General features: G+C 38.3%; 1 protein-coding gene across 2 annotated transcripts; it reads left to right on the forward strand.

Moving 5' to 3' along the window:
• Nucleotides 1-3,171: 3,171 nt before the first annotated feature.
• Nucleotides 3,172-21,214, forward strand: LOC135479225 (elongation factor G, mitochondrial-like). 2 transcript variants are annotated; one of them, XM_064759020.1, is made up of 19 exons: nucleotides 3,172-3,309; nucleotides 4,105-4,146; nucleotides 4,302-4,469; nucleotides 6,598-6,730; nucleotides 8,706-8,910; nucleotides 9,744-9,860; nucleotides 10,164-10,237; nucleotides 10,579-10,813; nucleotides 11,974-12,055; nucleotides 12,610-12,747; nucleotides 13,774-13,875; nucleotides 14,569-14,763; nucleotides 15,361-15,443; nucleotides 16,009-16,078; nucleotides 16,696-16,788; nucleotides 18,216-18,291; nucleotides 18,991-19,059; nucleotides 19,968-20,128; nucleotides 20,791-21,214. In XM_064759020.1, exons 1-19 carry the CDS (start codon nucleotides 3,250-3,252, stop codon nucleotides 20,974-20,976), a joined length of 2,289 nt encoding a protein of 762 aa, XP_064615090.1. In that variant the 5' UTR covers nucleotides 3,172-3,249; the 3' UTR covers nucleotides 20,977-21,214. The 2 variants fall into 2 exon arrangements, with proteins under 2 accessions (XP_064615090.1, XP_064615091.1); XM_064759021.1 differs by having other exon boundaries at nucleotides 4,302-4,421.
• The last annotated feature ends 5,067 nt before the right edge of the window (nucleotides 21,215-26,281 follow it).

The following is a 26,281-nucleotide window of genomic DNA, read 5'->3' on the forward strand; positions in this document are numbered from 1 at the left end:
ACACATTGATTTGTTTACATTTTTTGGAGTGTGAATTTGTACTTCATTCGTACAGCTTCGGGGTGCATGACTATTTATTTATTTATTTTATTATTTTATTTATTTATTTATTTATTTATTTATTTATTTATTTATTGGTGTTTTACGCCACACAAAAGAATATTTCACTTTTACGATGGACACCAGCATTATGATGGGAGGAAACCGGGCATAGCGCAGGGGAAACCATCCGCAGGTTGCTGCAAACCTTCTCACCTACCACCGGAGAGGAAGCCAGTATGAGCTGGCCTTGAACTCACAGCGATCGAACCGGTGAGAGGGTTATTATGCTGTGCTGGCATGCTCTCTACCAGCCCACGAAACTCAAGGGTGCATGTTTAGTCCATACTCTCATGGGTAACACCTCAGGTGCATCCTCGCCAACTAGAGGCCATACTTACCTTCCTCAAAACATTACTTACTTGACTTTTTCTAAATCTATACTAAGATTTATGACTTAGAAATTCTGTTTTTCAGACATCCTTGTTTACCACTGAAGCCAATATATGCGAATAAAGCAAAACAGTTTATGTAGTTCAACTTGAATGAATACGGACTCACTGATCCTCGTATGTCTCGGCAGAAGTCCAACGGTTTGCGCACTTGAGAACCACTAAACTCATTCCAAAGCAAAGATATCTCTGATTTAAGCAGTAACACTCATGTGGCTGTCGTGTTGTAGATTATCTACATCTATCTGATCTATCTGATAGGAAATATAGGATATATATTTCAGGACTGACGTGATTAGCGCGCCAACAAGGCTCAATGACCCAGGAACCTCTCTCCGTGTATTCCACTTATGCCAACACCTTTTCTTTGAAAAAGAAATGTGGAGTTGATGAAAGCGGAATGGGTGTTAAGGGAAGTCATATCACAACAGAAATAATATCTGCATTAAATCAGATAAGCGTAGAGGAGGTTTATTTAAATTACTAACATTTATTTAAGTTACAAGATATTACAGTTCTCCAAGATGTAGAAAATAAGAGGTACGATCAGCATATTTTGAGTTACGGGAGATTTCAACCATCTTCAAATCTCTGTTTCAATTCTCTCAGGTTCTGGTCAAGAGTGCGATACTTCATCCATATTGGGGCGACAGTGGCTCCATGCTGCAACTGAATAACTTTCATTTCTGTCACGGCCTGTTCTCTTTTAATTATATGAATATATTCATAGAAATTCGGATGGGCTTTTCCGGACAGGGAATTCAGCCTGTGGTGCCATCCTTCAAGGGCGTTGTTTGTTATAGGGCCATGGTTCTCGTGATGGTTCTAGACTTCTATATCCCATACCCCTTCAATCCAGTATTCGGTTACATTGTCCATTAATCGAGAATTTTTCTGATAATGGAGCTTAGATATGACATGCATACACACTTTTTCAATTTCATATTTGGGAACAAGAGGTAAAACAGCTGCTCGCCTTACAAGTTTCTTCACATCACAGTCGTTCTGGTAAAGTCTACAGGCCTTGCTTCTGACAGTTTCTCCAAACACACTGGGTGTAATGAAAGAAACAACCTTTCATTTTTGCATTAGTTAAGATATGCCTTTTGAAAGTCTCACAGTACTGTCTCGGGCACAAACGGAAGGTGTAGTCTCGTAGATGAGTCATGAATAAGTCTCAGCATTCCTTTGTACGTTGTTTGCTGTCTATTTGGAAGAGGAGCATATACTAGTGGAGATGTCTTGTTTTCAGTAACACTAGTATAACACTAGGATAGTATAAACTTGATCTAATACACATGGGGCATTGTTGAGTAGGCCTACGACGTTAAACCCCAAGCATACATACATACATACATACATAGGTCTACATACGTATTCAAACAGTAGCGAAAACACAAATTCTCAGCTGCGCTGACTACATCACAAATGAAGAAATTGTAACGGGCGATTTCTCCTTATCTCCATTCACTACAGTGATAAGTATTAAGCAGAAATTCGAATAGATATGAAACATTTTAGAAAGGCTAACCTACACGTAAATATATGTTAGAACTAAAGATTTATTTATTTATTTGATTGGTGTTTTACGCCGTACTCAAGAATATTTCACTTATACGACGGCGAACAGCATTATGGTGGGTGGAAACCGGGCACAGCCGGGGGAAACCCACGACCATCCGCGGGTTGCTGGCAGACCTTCCCACGTACGGCCGGAGAGGAAGCCAGAATGAGCTGGACTTGAACTCAGAGCGACCGCATTGGTGAGAGACACCTGGGTCATTACGCTGCGCCAGCGCGCTAACCAACTGAGCCACGGAGGCCCCTAGAACTAAAGATGCCTTAGGAGCTCTACCATTTATGAAATGATGGCTTTTAGACTGAAACACCGACACTATATCAGCTATAAGTTAGGGGCTGAATTGAGTCGTTGAGGGATTGTGGTTTAGAGAGTCGAGGAAGCGGATTTGGCTATATTACAATGGACCTTTTCAAATCTATATTTCTTTAGTATGTTTGGTCTTTGAAATGTTAAGTTTCCACAAAGTTGCATCTGAATTTTTCGTAGGCCTTATAACTCAACAATAGGCTTACCTTCCCGGAACTGTTTTAACTGCCTCTCTGGAGCTCTGGTTAAGAATGTAGACAGGAGGCTGCGGTACATTCTCTGTATCCAGCTAGAAATCTGGCCTCATATGGCGTTTCATTGCATAACCTATACATTTTGCATAGGTTATCCAATATATATTTGGTAAATTTTTATTATCGAGTTTAATCGATATACCCCATTCCTTAAGAAACATCGGGTGATATTTAAGAATGTTATGGGCAGGGAAAGCAGAATTTGGGGCTGATAGTGTACCTCTCTTAAACTCTTCAACATGTACGTTTTATATAATATCTTTTGCAGATAAAAATTATATAATGATATATTTCTAATGGAGTTCTTTAAGAGCAGAGTTAAAGATGGCGGACTTAATCCTCAATCTCGATACTGGGGATCCTTTAATAGAGTTCAGAGTTCTTTGTTTGATCACAAAAAGGATGAAACAAACGGGAAGTTTACGGCAATAAGACTATCAAGAACGACAACTCCGGAAGAAAGTTTATGTCTATCGTTTACGACATCTGCCAGAAAGTGACCCGTAAAAACATGTGCGTCTACTGCTGGGATCTGAACTTCTAAAATGACAGCTACCTGCATTTGCCGGTGAAGAAATTTCACATTCGTTTTGGATAGCACATACTTGGAGTAAACATGACGATCCTGAGATGCACACGTTACTTCCTGAACAGGGGTCTATCCCTGACGCAAAAGGTACGCGTGTAAGATCGCAGATTTTTATGTTAACGTAAAAAAACTGTGTTGATTACCGAAACAACAACAACACTGGCCTAACCAAGCGATGCCTTGTGTAAAGTGAAACCCGGAAAAAAACATTTAAGACGACTCAGAAGTGAAATGTTTAGTCCATTAGGTTGATAATTTTAAAGTTGAGGTTGCTGTCATATGGTAGAGTGAGGAACCAGCTTTTCACAGTGAACATCTGAGAAGCTATAGGTGCTCATTGACTAGCTCGAGACCTCGGTCTAAGGTTGGCTTATATATACTGATACGTCAGTATAGGCCCAAAATTCCTTGGGTAGCCAGCCTCACTGTATTTGACAAGGCAGGTAACTGCATCTGGTTTTGAAGTGGGCCGAGCTCTGACATTGGTTTGGGATCTAATCCATGGGGTTTAAATGTTTGGTCACAGACTCCTTTTTAAGAGCTCAAATAATAAATGATGACCTCAGATTAAGCCCAGGTTGTGACACAGATGACTTTGTATCATGCAAACATGCATAGTTTAGTCACATAAATTAATGTTTGTTTATTGATTACTGATTTCAAACAGTATCTAGTTCCATATTGATTTTCATTGATAAAAATAGAATCTAATACATTTTTTGCCGTTAAATCTGATTGGATGTCTTCAAGGTCATCAGTCAGAAGAGCCTGAAATAACAAGTATTTTCTCCCCTGATGTACCGGTATATTATGATATGCTAACATGGAAATAATCAATAAATTATTTGTTTATGGGTACTAAATTTATTTTTCTATTTGCAGACATTTACTCTGAGATTAGCTTCTACCTCTAGTGATGATCAGGTGAGAGTTTACATTGTTTCTTTCCTGAAGATCAGATATGATTTTATACCAAGGCATCTACTCTAATAATTTTGAAGTCTAACTAAATGTTTGATCAGTCCGTGTTCGGAAACATGTATGAACATGCGGAAATGCTGTGCCTATTGTTTTTGTAGGGAATGACAAATGTGGAGAACATCCGAAACATTGGAATCTCCGCCCATATTGACTCTGGCAAAACAACACTAACTGAAAGGATTCTGTTCTACACTGGCAGAGTTGCGGAGATGCACGAGGTAACTACACTGTTTGAAGTTCTTAGCCAATTGAGGTTATTTTTTAAGGTAATGAAAATATTAACGTGAAGTATGTACACTGTGCACAAAATGCTTTGATTTATTTTTTTTAGAATTTTTTCAACCTAGTAAAATACATATAAAACATGCATATGTATTCTGTGATGGCCTGTTCTAATCACATTTGGACCAGTGATGTCACATCAGCCTTCATGCCACTTAGCACACACAATCTGCTATATTTCAGCATTCAAATTGATACGCATATAGATCTGTGGTTGTATTCACCCAATGGACCTTGGATTATCTTAGAACAAACTGTTTGAAGCAAAAAGTATAAATGTTGCATCACTGATACCCTCTGAGTCAATACAGACAACCAGAGGATCTGGTGTTTTAAAACTATATTACTTGATTGAAAAATAAATCAAACTATTTTTTGGACGGTGTTTGATGGTTTTTATCTGTTATATACTTCATTTCAGTGTTTTCTTTGCCTTTAAGTACCGAGTTGGAGCCATTTTTCAGGTATCAGGAGGTTTTTATCAGGTACTGGGAGGTTTGTCAGGTACCTGGAGGTTTGTCAGGTGTCAGGAGGTTTTATCAGGTACTGGGAGGTTTTGTCAGGTACTGGGAGGCTTGTCAGGTACCAGGAGGTTTTATCAGGTACTGGGAGGTTTTGTCAGGTACTGGGAGGTTTGTCAGGTACTGAGAGGTTTGTCAGGTACCTGGAGGTTTGTCAGGTGTCAGGAGGTTTTATCAGGTACTGGGAGGTTTTGTCAGGTACTGGGAGGCTTGGCAGGTACCAGGAGGTTTTATCAGGTACCTGGAGGTTTGTCAGGTACCAGGAGGATTTGGTCAGGTACCAGGAGGTTTTGGTCAGGTATCTGATGGTTTGTCAGGTATTGGGAGGTTAGTCAGGTAGGTTTATCAGGTACCTGGAGGTTTATCAGGTACCGGGAGGCTTTGTCAGGTACCGGGAGGTTTTGTCAGGTACCTGGAGGTTTGTCAGGTACCATGAGGTTTTGTCAGGTACCAGGAGGTTTTGTCAGGTACCAGGAGGTTTTTTTTCAGGTAGCGGGAGGTTTTGTCAGGTACCTGAGAGGTTTGTCAGGTACCAGGAGGTTTTTTCAGGTAGCGGGAGGTTTTGTCAGGTACCTGAGAGGTTTGTCAGGTACCAGGAGGTTTTTTCAGGTACCGGGAGGTTAGTCAGGTAGATTTATCAGGTACCTGCAGGTTTTGTCAGGTACTGTGGGGTTTTATCAGGTACTGGAAGGTTTGTCAGGTACCGGGAGGTTTTGGTCAGGTACCAGGAGGTTTGTCAAGTACCGTGAAGCCTGTTTGGTCAGGTACAGGGAGGTTTTGTTAGGTACCGGAGGGTTTGGTCAGGTACCTGGAGGCTTTGTCAGGTACCTGGATGTTTTGTCGAGTACCTGGTGGTTTGGTCAGGTACCTGCAGGTGTTATCAGGTACCGGAAGGTTTGTTCAGGTGCCAGGAGGTTTTGTGACGTACCTGAAGGTTTGTCAGGTACCTGGAGGTGTTGTCAGTTACCGGTACTGCCGGTACTGAAGTATTATGCCAAAGAAACCAGACGTGCCCATCCAGTCACATTACACTGACACGGGGTCTACCAGTCCTGTTTCCTTGCTCTATTAAATCTCTCAGTGCTAAGTGCCAAGTGAGGCAGCAACAAGTACCATTTTTAAAGTCTTTGGTATGATCCGGGTTTGATCCTGGACCTCCTGGACTTTGAGGCAGACGCTCTAACCATTAGGCCACTGAAGCAGTCCTTGTTCAAGACCACCTGTCTTCCATCTATGTGGTGCCCAAGTCTGTACTTTGCACTTGGGGAAAGTTTGTATGGTATATCCTGGTCACTGCCATTTCCTTCACCCACAAAAGTGAACAATTCTTGAGCATGGCATTGAAGGACAGTCAGATAAATAAACAAATCAGTCGGTGTAATAAAATTTTTAAAAAAGTGCAAAAAGCCTGAACAAAAACTCATTCATTTTGTAGGTTCGTGACTAAAACACCATCAGCTTCAAGTATATAATCTCTTAAATTTTCAACACTGAATGATTTTATAGCTTAATACTTGGTTAATAATTATTATAAATATAGATAAATATAAATTTATATAAATTATAAAAAGTGAGATTTCTTGACTACCAGGTGAAAGGCAAAGATGCAGTGGGAGCCAAGATGGATTTCATGGAATTGGAGAGACAAAGGGGGATAACTATCCAGTCGGCGGCGACGTATACGATTTGGAAGGATCTTAACATCAACATAATTGACACACCTGGTAAGGTTTCATGTCACATAGTCATTTTATATCATTTGTGATTGCAGACTTCTTTTTGTCAGAATTAAGATAATAATCCAGTTTTGATCTTTGCCCCATCTGAACTTTGCTCCATTTTTGTCTTAACTGATCCCCATGTTGACAGTTGAACACCTCGTTGAAATTTTTTCCACATCTGGATACATCTATTAGCCAACTATAGTAGAAAATTCAAGAGTTGTTCTCATCTCCTTCTACTGAAATTAAATTTTGGAAAAACTATTTTTGAAATATCGAAATTTTTGATATACGTTTTATGACAATGATACTTGTAGATAACATTGTATATATTGAAGTCCTGAAGTACTTTTTTGTCCTGGAGCAAAGTTCAGATACCAACTACATGAATAACAATACCTCAAAGTGGTCAGACTTTCTTCCGCAAATTGTCATATACATCAGTAATATTAATCAGGCAAAAAATATCTCCTAAATCTATCACATGACTTATGGCAGCTCACTGAAAATACAAAATATAGCATATGCGTTGAATCAAACATGATATTTAGGGGCATATATCTCAGAAAGTATTGAAGATATTTATTTTTTGATTCCATATCCCGAAAGCCAGGGTTTAAAATACCCTATAGATAGATTTTCAGACTTCTAGGCCCATTGAATTGGAAGTTATGGTCATCCAAAAATGCCCCCAGAACAGATATCCTATTCGCGACTGTTGAAAATGAACTTTACAGGGTGTTTTTGGATGATCATATCTCAAAAACCACTTAGAATTCGGGGCTATAACTTGGGAAACCGTCCTCTTATATGTCAAGGAGTTTTTAGGAAGTTTTTCAGCAAAATCCAAGAGGGTCACCACAAAAAAAATTTTTTGGGCTGATTTGATGTGAAATGAACCTGCATTGTTTGAGGTAGAGTCAGATACATTTCAGACACTTGGGATGTAATTTAAGACTTCTTGATGATAGCTTGTCATACTCGTTATTTATTTATTTGATTGATGTTTTACGCTGTACTTCCTGTCGTATTCTCATGCTGTAGCACGTTACTAATGGCATGAAAGTTTCATTGGTTAATCCAATATGTATATAATTCATACTCTGTGCATTGAAAATCTTATTTGGGTAAAACCTATATATAAATCGATAATGATGTCTTTGCATACAGCTTTAGTATAAAGCATTTGCATCATGCCCCCAGGCATCATTCTGTGTCAAATCGGCCTAAAAGTAAAAGCTAATAAATATTGAATATATTATTTTTCTGAGGCCATGTTCTGAAGACCAGGATAGAAAAACCCCAATTGGTGGATTTTCAGACTTCTATTCCCCTTGAATAGGAAAGTGCAGCCATCTAAAATACTTTCAAAACTAATACATGGTGTTTCTAAAAGGCCATGTCTCAAAAACCACTTGGAATTTGGAGCTATAACTTGGCAAACCTTCCTCATATATGGTAAAGGTAGTTTTAAAAAATTTTTTTAAAATGATCCAAGTAGGTCACTGCAACAGTGGGCTGAAATGACATGAAATGACCCCTAGCATGACTTCCAGAACAACCTATAATGAAGAGATCAGTGTACCTGTATATACCATGCTTAATGTGCTTGTCAGATGTAATGTTGGGGAAGCTTTCTAAAACTGCCCATTACATTGTATTTCCATGAGGTATATTTTTGCAAGTAGCATCATAACCTGTGTTTTACTGTAATTTTTCAGCCTTTTTGCGTGTTTGCAAAGTGTTTATTCAAGCATATTCTGAAGACATTGTTCTGTGTAGACTTATAAAATTTTACTCTTTGTGAAGCCTTGAAATTGGCCAATCCAGCTTATGTAATTTTATCTCCAAAATCAAATTGAAATTTGCATAAAGCGCACTGAAAGTTGTTCTTTCATATGAGAAAAGGTTGAGGAATGAGGGTAATTGTCACAAACAGTGATCATCTTCAGCAATCGTCCTTGTTGCTATGTTACAGGCCATGTAGACTTCACAGTTGAAGTGGAGCGAGCTCTGCGAGTCCTGGATGGGGCAATCTTGGTTCTGTGCAGTGTGGGTGGGGTACAGAGTCAGACATTCACTGTCACCAGACAGATGACGCGGTACAACGTCCCCGCTGTGGCGTTCATTAACAAGTTGGACAGACAGGGGGCTAACCCGTACAGGGTTCTGCATCAGATCAGGTACTGGTGTGCTGTTCCCAGAGTGCTCCGTCAAGTAAATGGGATCTACATTTATGCGGAAGGTCACATTTAACTAAATGGCCTCTTGTTCACAGAAAGTTAATGACAGCTTCATGCTTCTTCCAAAACGTTTATTCAGATGAATAATGGCTTTATTCATGCCCAAAAACATCTATATGTATATACATGTATGTGTTGACATCATGCTTCCCAAGAATCTTCTTCGAGTTGTAAAGTGGGTCACAGTGGCCGAGGGGGTTAGCACGTCGGCACGGCACTATGACCCAGCAGCCTCCCACCAATGAGGTAGCTGTGAGTTCAAGTCCAGCTCATGCTGGCTTCCTCTCTGGTCGTAAATAGGAAGGTCCTTCAGCAACCTGCAGATGGTCGTGGTTTTCTCCCGGGCTTTATTCCCAGGCTCCCGGAAATATTCTTGAGTACAACGTAAAACACCAATGTAATAAATCAAATTAATCTAGTTGCAAAAGTTTATTTCAATTTTTTTCACAAAAATATGTATTTGATTGTGAATTTCCCTTTAGTAGAACCCCTCTTTCCTTCCACCATTATGCTTGCTGCTGTCGTATAAGAGAACTATTCTTGAGTAGGTCTGTAGCAGAAAACTCTAATTAAAAAACTGAAAAAGCCAAATGAATGTTCTGTGAAAATATAAAGTCACCTTAAGCGGGAAGACTACAAAAAAGGAGAAATAATATTTTATGATTTTATTCACAATTTTGATGGAATATTATATTCTTTTCCCAGATCTGTGATGTTCTGGTTAGTGAAGCTTCATGTTGAAAGATAAAGGCATTTGTATGTTTTACCCGCAGATCTAAGCTGGGTAAAAATGCAGCCTTCCTGCAGCTTCCTATTGGGTTAGAGAGTGCGCAGGAGGGAATTGTGGACTTGATCCGAAGAAAAGCCATTTACTTCCGTGAACCTCAGGGGTAAGATTATGTATGGCTTTTAGGCTCTAATCAGGTCCTAAGCAAAGCATTTCTTCACTGGGAAGTCCTAAGATCAACCATGATGTTAGTTTGACCTTTTTTGTTGGTTTCTTTTCAAATTGTTGAACCATCCCCCTCATACAGCCTAAAAAATGGTTATCTTTTATCATTGAAGACATAATATATTATTTTTCTAAAGATATCTCAATCTATAAAGTGTTTTGATGGGAACAGCTTGTGTCTTATGTACTATGATGCAAATTAGTTTCAAAAACTTCATTTTGATTGGTGGATATTTTACAGATTGTCAGTTGAGGAGGGTGAAGTTCCCAGTGACATGGTGTCAGAAGTGGAAGACAGGAGACAAGAACTTATTGGTAACTTGTGTCAAATTCCTCTAAAATTAGCTGTTTTACAGCTTTTAATTTCAGATTTGAGAATTTATTTCAGAATTAGAGTACATTTGTAGATAACACTTTTTCAATTTTGCAGAATTTAAATTGTATCCTGTGGACATAATAGGAGTGATTTTGTGATCTGAAAGTCAATAAAGAGGTCACTTCTTCACACTATGTGTACTTTTTGTAAGATTGTCTCAAATCAAACTGCAAAAAGTGGAATCTAGATCTGAATTAGCAGCCTAATGAATCATAAAAGTGGAAAAAACCAACACATTGTACATGTACACGTCGAGTTAATACCTGTTTTCCTTTTCCAGAACATGTAGCAAATGTAGATGAAACTTTGGGAGAAATGTTTCTGGAGGAGAAGACCCCTACAGAATCTGATATCATCAGGGCGATCCGTCGTTCCTGTCAGAAGATGACCTTCACACCTGTTCTGCTCGGCACTGCCCTCAAGAACAAAGGGGTTCAGCCATTACTGGATGCTGTAGTTGATTACCTCCCAAATCCATCCCAGGTGGAGAATTATGCCCTCGACAATTCCAAGGGGTATATCTCTTCAGTGATTTTTCTTTTTATTAACTCTGCTGAAGGAATCACAATGAACTTATCTCTGTTTATGCATCTGCCTGTCTGTGCTTCACCGTTCATCCCAAACTCACACACGTTCTGTGAATTTTATCTTTATGTCAGATACCTGCTGAAGGTCGGTGGTTTACTCCAAGCGTAAATCTGACCCGATGCCTCGAGGTTAGCTTGCTAGTGCAACACAATGACCCTGGAGTCTCCTCATCAATGAGGGTCCAGGTCATGCTGGCTTCCTCTCCCAGCAATCTCCAGATGATTGTAGGTATCCCCCAGGCTCTGTCTGGTTTCCTTCAACCATAATGCTGATCGCCGTTGTATAAGTGAAATATTCTTGATTATGGCGTAAGAAACCAATCAAATGAATGAAACTAAATCAGACCATTACCCTGTTAGTAAAGAATTTTTGTCACATAAATCAATTACATGAAAGAGTACATGCCCGAGTACATGAAGGAGTACATGAAGGTGAAGGAGTACATGAAGGAGTACATGCAGGAGTACATGAAGGTGAAGGAGTACATGAAGGAGCACACATGTCTTCATCATATGCATATAGTACTTTATAAATCAAATTCATTATGTTCTTCTCTTCATTCTTGCAGTGACATAAAAACTTTGAATGTGATAACTTTTTTCTGTGAATTATAGGTCCAGATATCGGCACATGTAGATGTTTTATCTTCAGCTATCTTTCTTTAATTTGCCACTATTGCTGTGTACTTTCCTTATGAGTGGGATTTTAATTTTATCAGCGTTGTTGATTTTGTGTGATGTCATTGTTCTGGGTGTGATATGGCTATCTACATTCCAGACTAGGCATAACACCCCATCTGGTCACATGAAGCTGACACCAGACATGACACCCCACATAGTCACATTAAGCTGACACCACAGGTTTCTTGGAAATAGAAAATGAAAATACTTGTAGTTCAGTATCATGATTAATGTGTTTTAAAGATTTTATTGTAACCTGAGGATGGTCGTGTGTTTCCCTTGGGCTCTGTCCGCTTTCCACAAACCATAATGCTGGCTTAATGTAGTGTAAGTGAAGAATCTTAAGTATGGCATAAATCTCCAGTCAGATGAATACAAAATAAGATTTTATCTGACTTTGATTTCAGAACAGACAAGGCGGAGAAGTTTATTTTGAACCCAGATAGAAGTGAGAGAAATCCGTTTGTGGCACTGGCATTTAAACTGGAGGTATGGACTGTGGATAAGCCAGTTTTCTGGCTCATGGTAGTATGTGTTCAGGGCTCCTCAGAGTAGTTTAACAGTTAAAGATTTACAGGTACTTATTTACATAAATTGTGCGAATTGTATTAAGGGTAACAGATGATATTCAAGAATGTTTCACTTAGGTCAGGTATATTGAACCTAAATTCTCAGCACAACCAGCATTCGACCTCATTGGTTAGGGGACGATGGGTAGATTTGGTCACGTGACACGCTTGAGGGTTTATCACAGGGCTACCTCCCATGTACTGAACTATGTCTCCTATGAATGTTTTAAACTCGAATCGAAACTCTCCTGTGTTAGTGGGTAGATTTGGTCATCAGACGTACAGGAGGGTTTATTTCATTTTTACTGGATTATGTTTCTTGTAAATGTTTTGATTACAGTTTGAACTTTCTGTGCCAGGAGGGTAGGTTCGGTCAGCTGACACACTTGAGGGTTTCTCAGGGGGTTAGCTCCCTTGCTCTGAACTGTTTCTCCTGTCACTGTTTTGATTCTGTTGTGAACTCTTCTGTGTCAGGCGGGTAGATTTGGTCAGCTGACGTATATGAGGGTTTACCAGGGTTGTTTGAGAAAAGGGGATCAGGTGATTAACACACGGACTCAGAAGAAGACGCGAGTGCCCCGATTGGTCCGTATGCACGCTGATGAGATGGAAGTAAGTATAGATACATATAAATATCTCAATATTTCACTGGCCACAATGAACAGTCTAAAAAGTTATTAATTGTTATCCAGTTGGATTCCCACAAATGTAATTCATTAAGATATTTACAGGAGTTAGATAATTGTAGGAGAGCAAAGTAAAGTTCACTCTGTGCTCAATTTTAGCAAAGGTACGTCGCGATACAATGCAGTATTATTTCAAGCCATTAATGACACTTCGCTCTGCCAAGTGTCTCTCTTTATAAAGCTGTATTACAGATCAGAATATGGTATTAAAAGTTATCCAGGATGTGAAATTTTAACCTTGAGCTGCACTGGCGAAGGGTTAAAATTCAGGATTTGAATACCCATATACACTTTCTGAACACGCAGATAACGATTGTTCAAATAGAAAGCCAGTCTCGCGTATATGTGAAGCTGAGCTAAGAAAAATCATGCTAGCTATGTTGACTGCAGACAGCGCTGGTATAGTGGTGTGATGTCAAGATGATGCGGCGTCACAAAGAAAAAAGACAACCACCTGTGCAGTAATTTAGCTGCAGTAATTTAGATGCACAGGGTATGAATTTAGTGTCACAAGGAAAAAATTACATCACTCTATGCAGTAATTCAGCTGTGCAGTAATTCAGTTGCACAGTAATTCAGTTGCACAGTAATTCAGTTGCGCAGTAATTCAGCTGCGCAGTAATTCAGTTGCACAGTAATTTAAGTGTTTTGTCTGTCCGCCTGTCCATTTGTCTGCCTGTCACCTACAATTTTGAAATATCACCCTATCATAAGCCGATAAAAAGTTAGTTATATATAGAATGATTTTGTGTTTCTCAATCATCCTTACCACATCTGGTGACGTCTGTTCTTCAGTCTGCCATCACAATACATGTGGGAAAGTTCATTAGTAACTTGCCAAAAGTTAGTGGTTTATTCAAGGCTTCCTCCGCCAATAAAACTGATGGCTTAAAGTTGTGGCTTTATACAACAGTGAAATAAAATAAATCTAGAAATTTTTTCTCTGCTTCAGGATGTATCTGTGGTGTATGCTGGGGACATTTGTGCCTTGTTTGGAATCGACTGTGCCAGCGGAGACACTTTTGTAACGAAGGGCAACACACATATCTCCATGGTATGTATCCATGGCAACATGTCTTTCATTGTTATAAAATGTTGCCTGCACTTTTCAGCTAACTTTCAGAACTGGAGCTGGATTAAAGATTCTTGAAATTCATTTGAAGTAAGACAGGTGTTGTGCAATGTATTAAATGTTATTCCACATAAACAGCGTTGAAAAGGTGTAACTGACTTATTTGTTAAATTCCAGTACATAAACACTTTTAATTGAGTTACAGTAGGCAGGGCAGTAGAGACTTTTTTGAGTGAAGATGTTTGTATCTGTCATGGAGAAACTGAAAAAACAAATTTAGTTGGAGCCATATTTTGAAATATCACCCTATCATAAGCCTATAAAAAGTTACATATAGAATGACATTGTGTTTCTGAATCATCCTTGCCACATCTGGTGACGTCTGTTCTTCAGTCTGCCATCAAAATACATGTGGAAAAGTTCATTAGTAACTTGCCAAAAGTTAGTGGTTTATTCAAGGCTTCTTTCACCAATAAAACTTTTGTAACGAAGAGTGTGTCTGCTGCTTTAATCCTGTCACATAAAATTCTTAGAAAACAAAGAATATATGAAAAGAGCATTTCTAACATTTTTAGTACATTTTATTCATTGACAAATGTTCTTTTGGTTTTACCATCGCAGATACTTCGGTTTAGAATCCTCTTTCCCTCAACATCCTCCATTTCTTTATTCCAGGAGTCGATGTATGTTCCAGAGCCTGTCATCTCCATGTCAATCAAACCTGTAAACAAGGGTGACATTGACAACTTCTCCAAAGGTATCGCTCGCTTTAGTCGCGAAGATCCCACGTTCTGTGTGAAGTTTGACTCGGAGAGTCGAGAGTCCATCGTGTCGGGAATGGGAGAGCTACACCTAGAAGTTTATGCTCAGGTAACAGAGACTCGTTAGCAAAGGTTTTTGGTCAGGTAAGCAGATAGAGACACATTAGTAAAGTTTCCCTTTTATAGGTGATTTAACTAGAATGATGTACATGTATATGTTGGAATGGGGGCTCAGTTGGTTAGTGTGCAAGTGCAACGTAATGACCCAGAAACCTTTCACCAATGCCGCCGCTGTGAGTTGAAATCCAGCTGATGCTGATTTCCTCTCTGGCCGTATGTGGGAACGTCTGGTCAGCAACCTGTGGATGGTCGTGGGTTTTCACCAGGCTGTGCCCAGTTTCCTCCCACCACAATGCTGGCCACCATCGTACAATTGAAATATTCTTGAGTACGGCATAAAACACCAATGAAATAAATAAATAAATAAATATTGGAACGTTTCTTTCTGTCATAGATTAAACTGATCAGAAGCACCACAGGTTTTACTTTTAACTGTATATATATACTTTTATTAATTATATATTTGCTGGAATTCAAATATTTTCAAACTAAAATCAAAATAGTTCAGTGTATTAGTTTAGGAAGCTCTGAATTTATTTACATGTCCATTAAAATATCTCAAAAGATTTGTATTTTTATATTTCAGCGACTGGAACGTGAATACAATGCCAAGTGTATCCTGGGAAAGCCGAAAGTTGCTTTTCGCGAATCTCTTGTGGGTCCACAGGAGTAAGTTTTTTGTTAACTTTTCAGAAAACCATCTCTTTTTCCAGAAATAATTAATTCTCCCTGAAAAGTCGTGAATTCCATACACGTTATGCGCAGAATACACATATCTGCACTTGCAGGTGAACTCAAAATTTAAGTTTTAGCCACAGTTTAGCTACGAGAACTACATGTGTAGCTTTATTGCAGATTTTTTACTGTTCTACATTATGAGAAGATACATGTAACTATGGCATTAGTTGTGAATTTGTGGTGTATGGAACTCAAGATATTTGTTGATGTAGGTCCAATGACGTGAAACCCACCAATGCCAAAAATTTTTGAAAATCTCATCAAGATTGCAACCGAAAAATGTAGGGCTGAATTAATTTGACGCTGAAGGCCCGGTAAGCTGTACACAAAGGCTGTTAAATATTGTTACGGCATTGAAGTGCCAGGGTGTTTTTTTTTTTAGTGAAACTAAAGTACCTGTTATGTGAACTAACTTGTGACTATTCCAGTGAGATGTGGGAGTTATGGCCCTTGATTGTGAGACATTAACATAATTATTGATGACCTTGTGTTGCAGGTTTGACTATTTGCACAAGAAACAGTCCGGAGGTCAAGGACAGTTTGGCCGTGTCATTGGGGTCATGGAGGTGACTGTTTATAGCTAACCATTTATTAATATTTTGACGAAGACAACAAACATTCCTGTAGAAATGGTTTAAGTTCAGAAATGAAGAAGAGAAACAGTAGAAACTGTCATTTGGTGATCTTTCAACTTTGAGAGAGACAGTTTGCCTCTTGTAAAAGACTTTGAAAAGGTTAAAGGTTATAGTTGCATTGGTGAGGGTTTCTTTGTTCACTGCTCAGGGGAGTCTGCATTTAGAAAAGATTGGAGGGTGTCAGATCTGGTGTCTCTATGCTTTGACCAGATGGTTGTCACTATACTGTTACTAGAGGGACTGTCATTTCTAGTGTTTCTTTGCTTTCACTGTGACCTGTGTATTATGAGTAAGTAAGTGCTTAGGGTTTAACGTTGTACTAACGTTGTTTTTCAGTCATGATTTCCATCGCTCTTTTATCTAGTGCTGCCTCAATGAATGACTTACCAAATGCCTGTATTTTAACCTTCTAATGAGTGATTCTTAAATCTCAGAATGAAACCTGTGAAAAGTTTCAAAAAACAAGAGCACCATTGTAAACAGAAATCTGATTGTTACATGTACATGCCAGAGGTCTCAAAAAGGACTTGCTGTCTTTCTGTTTTCAGCCCCTTCCTCCTGAAGAAAACACAAAGGTCATTTTCCAAGATTTGACGTCAGGTCCTGATATACCCAAGCAGTATATACCTTCAATAGAAAAGGTTTGTACAGGTCCTGATATACCTGTATAGTATATCCTCACAATAGAGAAGGTTTGTACAGGTCCTGATATACCCATATAGTATATGCCCACAACAGAAAAGGTTTGTACAGGTTTTGATGTACCCAAGCAGTATATACCCTCAATAGAAAAGGTTTGTACAGGTCCTGATTTACCCATATAGTATATGCCCTCAATGTAAAAGGTTTGTACAGGTCCTGACATACCCAGTCAGTATATACCCTCAATGGAAAAGGTTTGTACAGGTCCTGATATACCTGTATAGTATATGCCCTCAATAGAAAAAGTTTGTACAGGTCCTGATATACCCAAGCAGTAAATACCCTTAATAGAAAAGGTTTGTACAGGTCCTGATATACCCAAACAGTATATACCCACAATAGAAAAGGCTTGTACAGGTTTTGATATACCCAAGCAGTATATACCCTCAATAAAAAAGGTTTGTACAGGTCCTTACATACCCATATAGTATATACCCTCAATAGAAAAGGTTTGTGCATGAAGTTTTGCTAATATTTCAGTAGGCCTGATAATCATCAAGGGTTCTAGCCCACCCGTGATAAGTATGACAGATCTGGGCCCGCAAATTGTTAAAAATTGGTTTCAGGTGACAAGATTTTATGTTTCGGTTTCTTAAGAACAAATACGGTGGCAGGAGACACATCTTTTTATTTATTTATTTATTTGATTGGTGTTTTACGCTGTACTCAAGCATATTTCACTTATACAACAGCGGCCAGCATTATGGTGAATGCAAACTGGGCGGAGCCCGGGGGAAACCCACGGCCATCCGCAGGTTGCTGGCAGACCTTCCCATGTACGGCCGGAGAGGAAGCCAGCATGAGCTGGACTTGAACTCACAGCGACCGCATTGGTGAGAGACTCCTGGGTACTTACGCTGCGCTAGCGCGCTAACCAACTGAGCCACAGAGGCCCCCACATCTTTTTATAGTGAGCTTCAATAATACATCAGTTGAATTTCACTGACTCAGTTTATTAACTACATGTATATGTAATGTGGTACCAAAGGAAAGACAGAGAGATTCTAAAAAACATAGTAGATTTATCCCCGAATGTTATAGATGTGTGTAATACTACTGATCTAATTGACATGGACAGTCACAAACACAACCAGGCATTACTGTTCCAAATACCTTACTAACATTATTCTTATATGGAAAGGAGTTTTCCTGTAGAGACTTTAACACAATATAATTGAGATGGAAAAAAGTTTTCTGATATTTTTGGAGAAATATAAACAATTCTTTAGGGAAAACCACACTTTCTTGATCGTATTTTGTGTTTAGCTTTAAAGATGTGTGAAAGTCAGATCAGAGGAGCATATTTGTGTTTGTCATTGTAGCAGTCTAATAGTCTTGGATGGATGTATTTTTGTTGTTGTTACAGGGCTTCAGGAAGGCTTGTGAGAAGGGGTTCTTGGCTGGTCAGAAAGTTTCAGGAGTCGTCTTCAAGCTCTTGGATGGTAAATGGTTTCTGGACCTTTCTTTTTTTTTTTCTTTTTTTTTTTACAATGCTGTTAATGTTAATGTTGATGTTTTTTTTCTTGTCATATGAGAACCCATAGTATGTATTAAGTACATGTAATTGTGTTTTGTCATCAACCTGCCCGTTATGAGTCGGACTGTCAGCATTGTGATAGGCCTGCTTCAAGGAGACAACAATGTCCTGTGACAAAAATTATGCTGCAGATCTTATTACTGTATGTCTCCTAAAGTTCAGAATTTTGTAAATAACACACTTCGTTTGATTCTGATTGTGTCACCCACCCTATAAGGTCACTTCATTGTTATTTGTGAAGTTTGGTAATTTTCATGGCAGAAAAACTTAAATGTGGGTGCCTAAAGTATGGTTTTAAGGCCAGTATGCGTTTCCGAAATTGCATTTGTTCGTATCAAATTTTAAGTGAAATACAGTGAAGTGAAGGCAATTGAAAAAACAAATAAAACACAATTCAAATAAAAAGTATAAAATTAAAATACTGTCATCAGAGCCATTCTGTGTGGTCTAGTCTTAATCATTGCTTTCCTCATCTTTCCTCAGACATTGACTAAAGACGAAGAAGATGTGAAGGATGTCACATGTGAAGGCTAAAATGTCAGCAACATGACCAGTCAATATTTGTTGTTTTACAAACATTATTTGTGTTTGCTGTCTTTTCCAGGTTCTAGCCATGCCGTAGATTCCAGTGATCTGGCCTTTACATTGGCTGCTGAATTTGCTGTCAGACAAGGTTTGTCTCCCCTTACTTCATATTTCTTCCAATTCTGTATATTCATTCCAGATAACCACACAATGTTTTTTCTCAGAAATTCATGAAACATTTAAGTGGCAAGATAAACAGGTGCTGAAAAAACACAACAGCTTCCTTAATGTGCACAGGTTTTCAAGGAGATATGTCTCGAAATGTACAGTTGCTAACGGCATTACCATTGTTATTCAAAATATACAGCATTTCACCTAAAATTTAACATTTTTCAAGTGACACATTTTGCTTGGTCTGTCTGATTCATGCAACTTATAGGACCTTTCAAGATGTTGTTGTGAAGTGTTGGCATTAAAAGCATCACTTTAAGGTCTTCATAGGATTCTGAAAGTGCTTAAAAATTAGGAAACATATATCAGACAGATGTAATAGACATATATCAGACAGGTGTAATAGACATATATCAGACAGGTGTAATAGACATATATCAGACAGATGTAATAGACATATATCAGACAGGTGTAATAGACATATCAGACAGGTGTAATAGACATATATTAGACAGGTGTAATACACATTTATCAGACAGGTGTAATAGACATTTATCAGACAGGTGTAATAGACATTTATCAGACAGGTGTAATAGACATATAAATAGGACAACATGGATGAAAAATGGATAACATCATGAATAAGACAAATTGAACAACATCCTTGTAAAATTGGGAAAACATGACCAAAAAGTGCTTATAAAGGGTGGGGGGAATAGGCCAGAAAGCTTTTTAATTTGACATGCCTAAGACTGGAACAACATTCTTTGAATGGACTAAAGACGTAAAAAACTGATCAACATAATTACATAAATCTGGTAGTAATATTACCACACCCACAATAAATGACTACTGTTTATCCCCCACCTTTGATATGTTCCACAGTGTTTCAGGAAGGATCTTGGCACATTCTAGAACCTGTCATGTTGGTGGAGGTCAGCGCACCTCAGGAGTTCCAAGGCAGTGTCATGTCAGGGCTGTCTAAACGCCATGCCCTCATTCAAGGCACAGACGCTAACGAGGGCTATTTCAGTATCTTTTGTGAGGTAAGCTGATACCTATATATACGGGGGTTTCTAAATGTCACGCCATCATTCAGGGCACCGATGTCAACGAGTGCTATTTCATTATCTTCTGTGAGGTGAGCTGCTAGATATGTGTTCGGTGGCCAGGAGGTATAGAGTGTGCACGTCATAAGCAGCAGATAATGGCGTCAGTCTAAGCAAGTTCTGTCCTAACGCTCTAGTGTTGAAGTAAAGTGTTTGGTTTCAAGTATTTTTTTTTTTTTGTGGGTACCTAGTAATGGAATAAATCTACAGTTTGACAAGGGGAGCACAGTACATGTCAGTGATGCTTAAAGGTGTGTCTTCCACATAAATGTCTCTATTTCGAGGAAACCAAAATATTCTGTAGTATATTCTTGTGTTTATTGGTTCAGCTGTTTGTATTATGAAATTGACAGCTGTGTCTCTCTGTAAAACCACATAGTAATAATAAAACAAGCAGCATGTTTGTGGCCAGCTCTTTGCATGGACAACAGGTTTTCTACAAGAAAACACTGCATAGGAATAAATACATTCGTGGATAACGAGATATAAACTACCAGTATGTAATTGTGCATAAAATGCTGATGTCATGACTGGTTCAGTGCAGTCATTGTTTGTGGCTAGAACTGCTTTTCATTGGTGGATGTTTGTTTTGCTGCCAGGTGCCCCTAAACGAGATGTTTGGGTATGCATCAGAGCTGAGGTCACAGACTCAAGGTCAGGGAGAGTTCACGATGGAATATGCACGATACTGCCCTGCGCTGGGCGACACGCAGCAGGCGCTGATACAGCAGTACCAGGAGGAGATGGGGATAGGAATGCAAGACAAGAAGAAGAAGCGTAGTTGATGATGGCGTAAATTGCTAATACTGGATAATTATATAAAATATCACTCAGTGTCAGCAGATTTTCTGATGAACTTTCAGCGATGGCATTTTCAAGGTTCATACAAAGTTTTGAAACACTTGAAAAGCTCTAGTTAAAGTCATTTTTGGATACCTTGAAAATCTGTAAGGTGTATAAACCCTGTTATATGCCTGTGTTAGTACAGGTGTAGCTAACAACACTTTCCCATATAAGGTATCTGTATTTTTTTAGTGAAGCATTCTATGTATATAGATATGTATTCATAGGTGTGACAAGTCATTGTAATATTTCTACATAAATTTATTTGTCAGTATAAGCTCATAATGGAATGCTGTGGACTTTAGCAGAATTGGGCGTGAAAATTTGCTGAAGGTCAAGAGAGTTAACTTTGGTCTGAGTCAGTTACTTGAATGCACTTTAAGTAAGTTAAAAGATGCTTAAATCCTTAAAAGGGTCAGACTGTCAACTAATGATAAAAGGCCCCAGTTGAGCCTATGCCAAGGATGGAACCCTTGATGGAATCCCTGCCTTCAGTTTATTCTGTTGTGTTTGTTTGAGATCATTTTCAGGATACTCTTTCAGTTGAAAAATGTGCAAATCATGTGTTGAAAGATGCATCATTTACTGACCAAGGATGCATCATTTACACCAGTCACTCTGGTTGCCTATAAAACTGGCTGCAACGTATGGTGTACACAACAATCAATCAAACATTAGGGCCATTTCCACACCCTCGCCCCATCTGGATTCACCTCCCTTATTTTTCGTCAGCCAGTCACTAATCAGCACTTCCTCTCCACTCACAACTACAACAATCTGAACGCCGCGTCAAAGAACACATGCAAAAATTTGCTTCATGGATATATCCACTGGCTGTTTTTGCTCAACAGGATTCTCATACTCCCTACAAAGGGAAGTAAATCTTGCAACTCATAAAGTAGCAGTGCCCTCTACATACTTGAATAACAGTATGTATCAGTGATTTCCAATAACCTGACCAGTCATCATGAATAATCATTGCTGGCATTGTTGATCAAGTAGGGAGAGGGCATTATAAGGTGGAATCACATGGGATAAATATAGTGTAATACTTTTGAACATTCTGCTGAAATATGTTTTAACCAGGGCCTGTCTCGTTCTTTACAGTTAATTTTTTTTTTTGATTTATACTTTAAATTGCTGTGGACAAATTAATATAATCATACAGGATAAAAAGTGGGAACAGTTTCTAATATTTCTTCTCTGTATTAAAACATTAATTTGCCGATGTATTGAACTGTCAGATGTCATTTCTGATGCGTTGTCTTCATCCCAGAAGAGGATTGTTAAACGTTAATAAAAAGTCAAATAATCGATCCTTAAAAAGTTTGTGCATCTGAAACTACAATAAACAAGTTATGTACATGTATGCCAGCATGGGAATTCTATTTACCTTTTTTTGTATGCTTGCTGCATGAATTTAGAGGTGTTTGTTTGCTGTTTAGGCTTTTACCCTCAGTTTATCTGTAAGCCCATATGCAAAATGTCACACAGGAATGTTGACGACCATCATGAATACATGGACAACCACACAGTGCATATTAAAGCCACAAAAGACTTGTTAAAAAATATAATTAGGCGTTGTGTCACCAACCAGTTTACTTTTGGGAGATGAATATTTGTCTTTAATGCAATCAGCATATTATGACCGATTGTTTGTTCCCAGTTTCTCTCTGTGCATGTAAACAATATGAAAACCAAACCATAACAGCTAGGGGTAAATTGGTTTTCAGCTTAAGTAACACAGGAGCTCTTTTCTATCTGTAAATTAGTTCAGTATGGTCTCTCGGCACATTCTATATAGTATGTTTTGAGAGGCCAGATTAGAGTAGGGGTAGCTACATGTAAGAGCTCCTGTGCAATATGTTACTATTTAAAACGCATTTGTGTTGAGTCAAATGTTTGGTTTTCATATTATTGACTTCATAATACTGACAGTGAACTACAACATGTGGTGATGACCTAAAGCTTGTGGAAGGTGCAAATACGGCTGAAAGGATGAGCTTCCACATTTCACATGTTATAACTTCTGTTATAGGGCCTACAAGCGAACAATTCTTTATTTCAGGAAGTTTATGAAATACTTCACTGAAGTAGGGTGTTTTTTCCCCCAGTCTGCTTCCTTATTAAAATGAGTGGTGGTAATTCAATATATTCATAAGAAAATGGAAAAGACATACACAAATTTTGCTGGATAATCTATTCAGATAAATACATTTATTCCATTGTTGTTCAACTCTTGTTTAATGGTCATGGGTCTCATCTGGGCTCTGCTCAGTTTCCTCCTGCCATAATGATAGCCGCCGTCATATAAGTGAAATATCCTAGAGTACGGTTTAAAACATCAATCAAGTAAATAAATAAATAAATAAAACACCAATCAAATAAATAAATTTAACGATTTAACCAAGAATTTTTCAGCTATGTGATGGCAGCAAGTTTTCTAGATGGCAAAAACCAGAGGGCTTGGAGTAAATCACAAAGTTCTGGCAAACTTTCCTACGTTTTATATACATTTTTTTTTCTATTTTTGGGAACACCTGATCTGCTCTTTTTAGCAGGAGTATGTAGTTTCTTTTTTTTCTCAGAAGGTTAAGGTTAGACTATGTGTTGAACAACATACTCATATCTTTACTTTTCCAAAAGGCAAGGAAAAAATGTAATATTCTGCTTTCAGCGCTAGTAGCATCTGTCCCAAAAATTGAAAGAATTAGGGTACACATGCCATATTCCTAACGGGCACCAGTGAACTTCATGCAAGGCCACACAAAACAGTGCAGCCAATTGTTTCTTGCAGCCATCATAGCCCTGTGATAATCTGGAAAATTTCCAGTCTCAGAACGGGATTAAATCCATGATTCACATCACCTAATCCACTTGTCTTTTTCTCTTTTTATACAGATACAGCATTCCATGTCAAACAAAACACAATAACAACCTGCATACACATGAATATCCACTGTTTTTATCGCAACAAGTACCATTCCTCCACATAAAATGTTGCACTATTTGTGCCTGGGCAAAGAACACAATCCTGAAGAGTAAACACTGCAACCTGAAGTGGAACCACTGGAACCTTTGGTAGCTTGTGTTATACCCAATAATATCTATAGAATACATATATTAATACCACAATACTTTGAGATAGCTTTTACAGAAAATACAAAATTTGAAATCTTTGTTCTGGTCTCGAAAAAGGAAAAGCTGATGAAAATTCAAAGGTTCACTACAAAAGTCCACTTCCTTCATCTTGACCGGTTATGGAATTTACTGTAACCTACATGTATTCTCATTTCAAAATCAAAATATTTTAAAAAATTATAAACCCTTTTTTTTTTTTCAATTACATGCTGTAATTTTGGCTAAAAATTAAACAGATAAATTTAAAATTTCAAAGAAAGAAACGGTTGCAAAATGATACAGCAGTACCAGCAACTGGTTTTAATTAAATAACCTTCAATACCCCTGGTAAAGCAAATCAACAGCACAGTCTTATTTTTGGAAAGAGAATTACATGTACGATTGACATTTTTATTTTGTTAACTTTTAAAACACACTGGTTGTAACATTTCCAAATCCTAAAAGAAACCACAGGTCTGCACAATTTTACCATTTTGGCACAAGTCATAAGAGTAAATATGCATGAGGACTTGACAAGCCAATGGCCACACCTGTCCTATGATGTTTACAAGAGCAGGAGTCTCTTTAACCCTTTCACCATATAGCAGACATAAGCATGTGTAACATCATGTTCTGAACACCAAGACTTGCTTTGATACTGTACTACACCATGACGTAACATGGCAACAAGAGTCCACAAATGTCAGCACACAATGAGAGATACCCTGTTAATGAAAATGCAATGCAATGTTTGCTAAAACAAAAACATGTAATGGTTTGGTATCACGAAAAAAAAATTTATACAACATTTAATAGGATGTCATGGTTTGTGAACTGATATGCAGGTATTGCACACATTGAACAAGCAACACTTAAATTCTAAGGCAAAGTTATGCAACGCATATACATGTATATATGTATAAGACATTGCCATATTTACAAGTACATAGACATGGCTTTGCCAATCCATATACAAGAACAAATACATACTCATGGCCTGACTTTATACATGTGAACAAAGACATGCATAACATGCTTTGCCATACACACATACAAGTACAAATACAAATATACACTTTACACTGGTTGCACAGCAGCATGCACGTAAATGTGAAAACATGTGCAATACACATTTGCATTTGGGCATCACAAACTGTACACAACATCTACATGTGCAAACACATGTATGAAGGGACATGGACTCGCCATACATATACATATTAACATCGGCTATACAACGCAAGTTGTACAAATACACAGTGACACTAGCTAGCCTATACATCATGTAGCTGTACAAATACATAGTGATACTGGCTAGCCTATACATCATGCAGTTGTACAAATCCATAATGACACTGGCTGGCCTATAGGTGGTTTGCAATGGCAGCCATCTTTGATGTAAGATTTGAGTATTGCACACAGGGTGTCTATTGTTAGAGGTGTCATAATCTGGGCAGGGGCCCTAGGCTGGTAAGGGCATACAATGGGCAATATACACAACCTTACCTCAAAGATGGCTATTGCAAACCATCTATATATGTAGTTGTTTAAATACATAGTGACACTGGCTAGCCTATACATCACATAGTTGTACAAATACATATAGTGACACTGGCAAGCCTAATACACCGTGTAGCTGTGCAAATACACAGTGATACTCGCTGGCCTATACATCATGTAGTTGTATAAATACATAGTGACACTGGCTTGCCTACAGGTCATGTAGTTCTACAAATACATGGTGACACTGGCTTGCCTACACACCATGTAGTTTGTACAAATACATAGTGACACTGGCTGGCCTATACATCATGTAGTTGTACACATATAGTGACACTGGCTAGCCTATACATCATGTAGTTGTACACATATATACTGACACTGGCTGACCTATACATCATGTAGTTGTACAAATACATAGTGACATTAGCCATACACCATGTAGTTGTACAAATACGTAGTGACATTAGCCATACAACATTTAAAGCTATATAAACATGTACATGGTGACAATGGTTAACAACAAGTGCATCTTGACACTGACTACTGCCATAATTAAAGACATACGGCACAGAGAGTAAACCAGAGCAGTGACAACACATAACAGGTGAAATATGGCCTCTTATC

Source organism: Liolophura sinensis, chromosome 12, assembly GCF_032854445.1.
Source record: "Liolophura sinensis isolate JHLJ2023 chromosome 12, CUHK_Ljap_v2, whole genome shotgun sequence".
In the NCBI taxonomy this organism is placed as follows: Eukaryota; Metazoa; Mollusca; class Polyplacophora; order Chitonida; family Chitonidae; genus Liolophura; species Liolophura sinensis.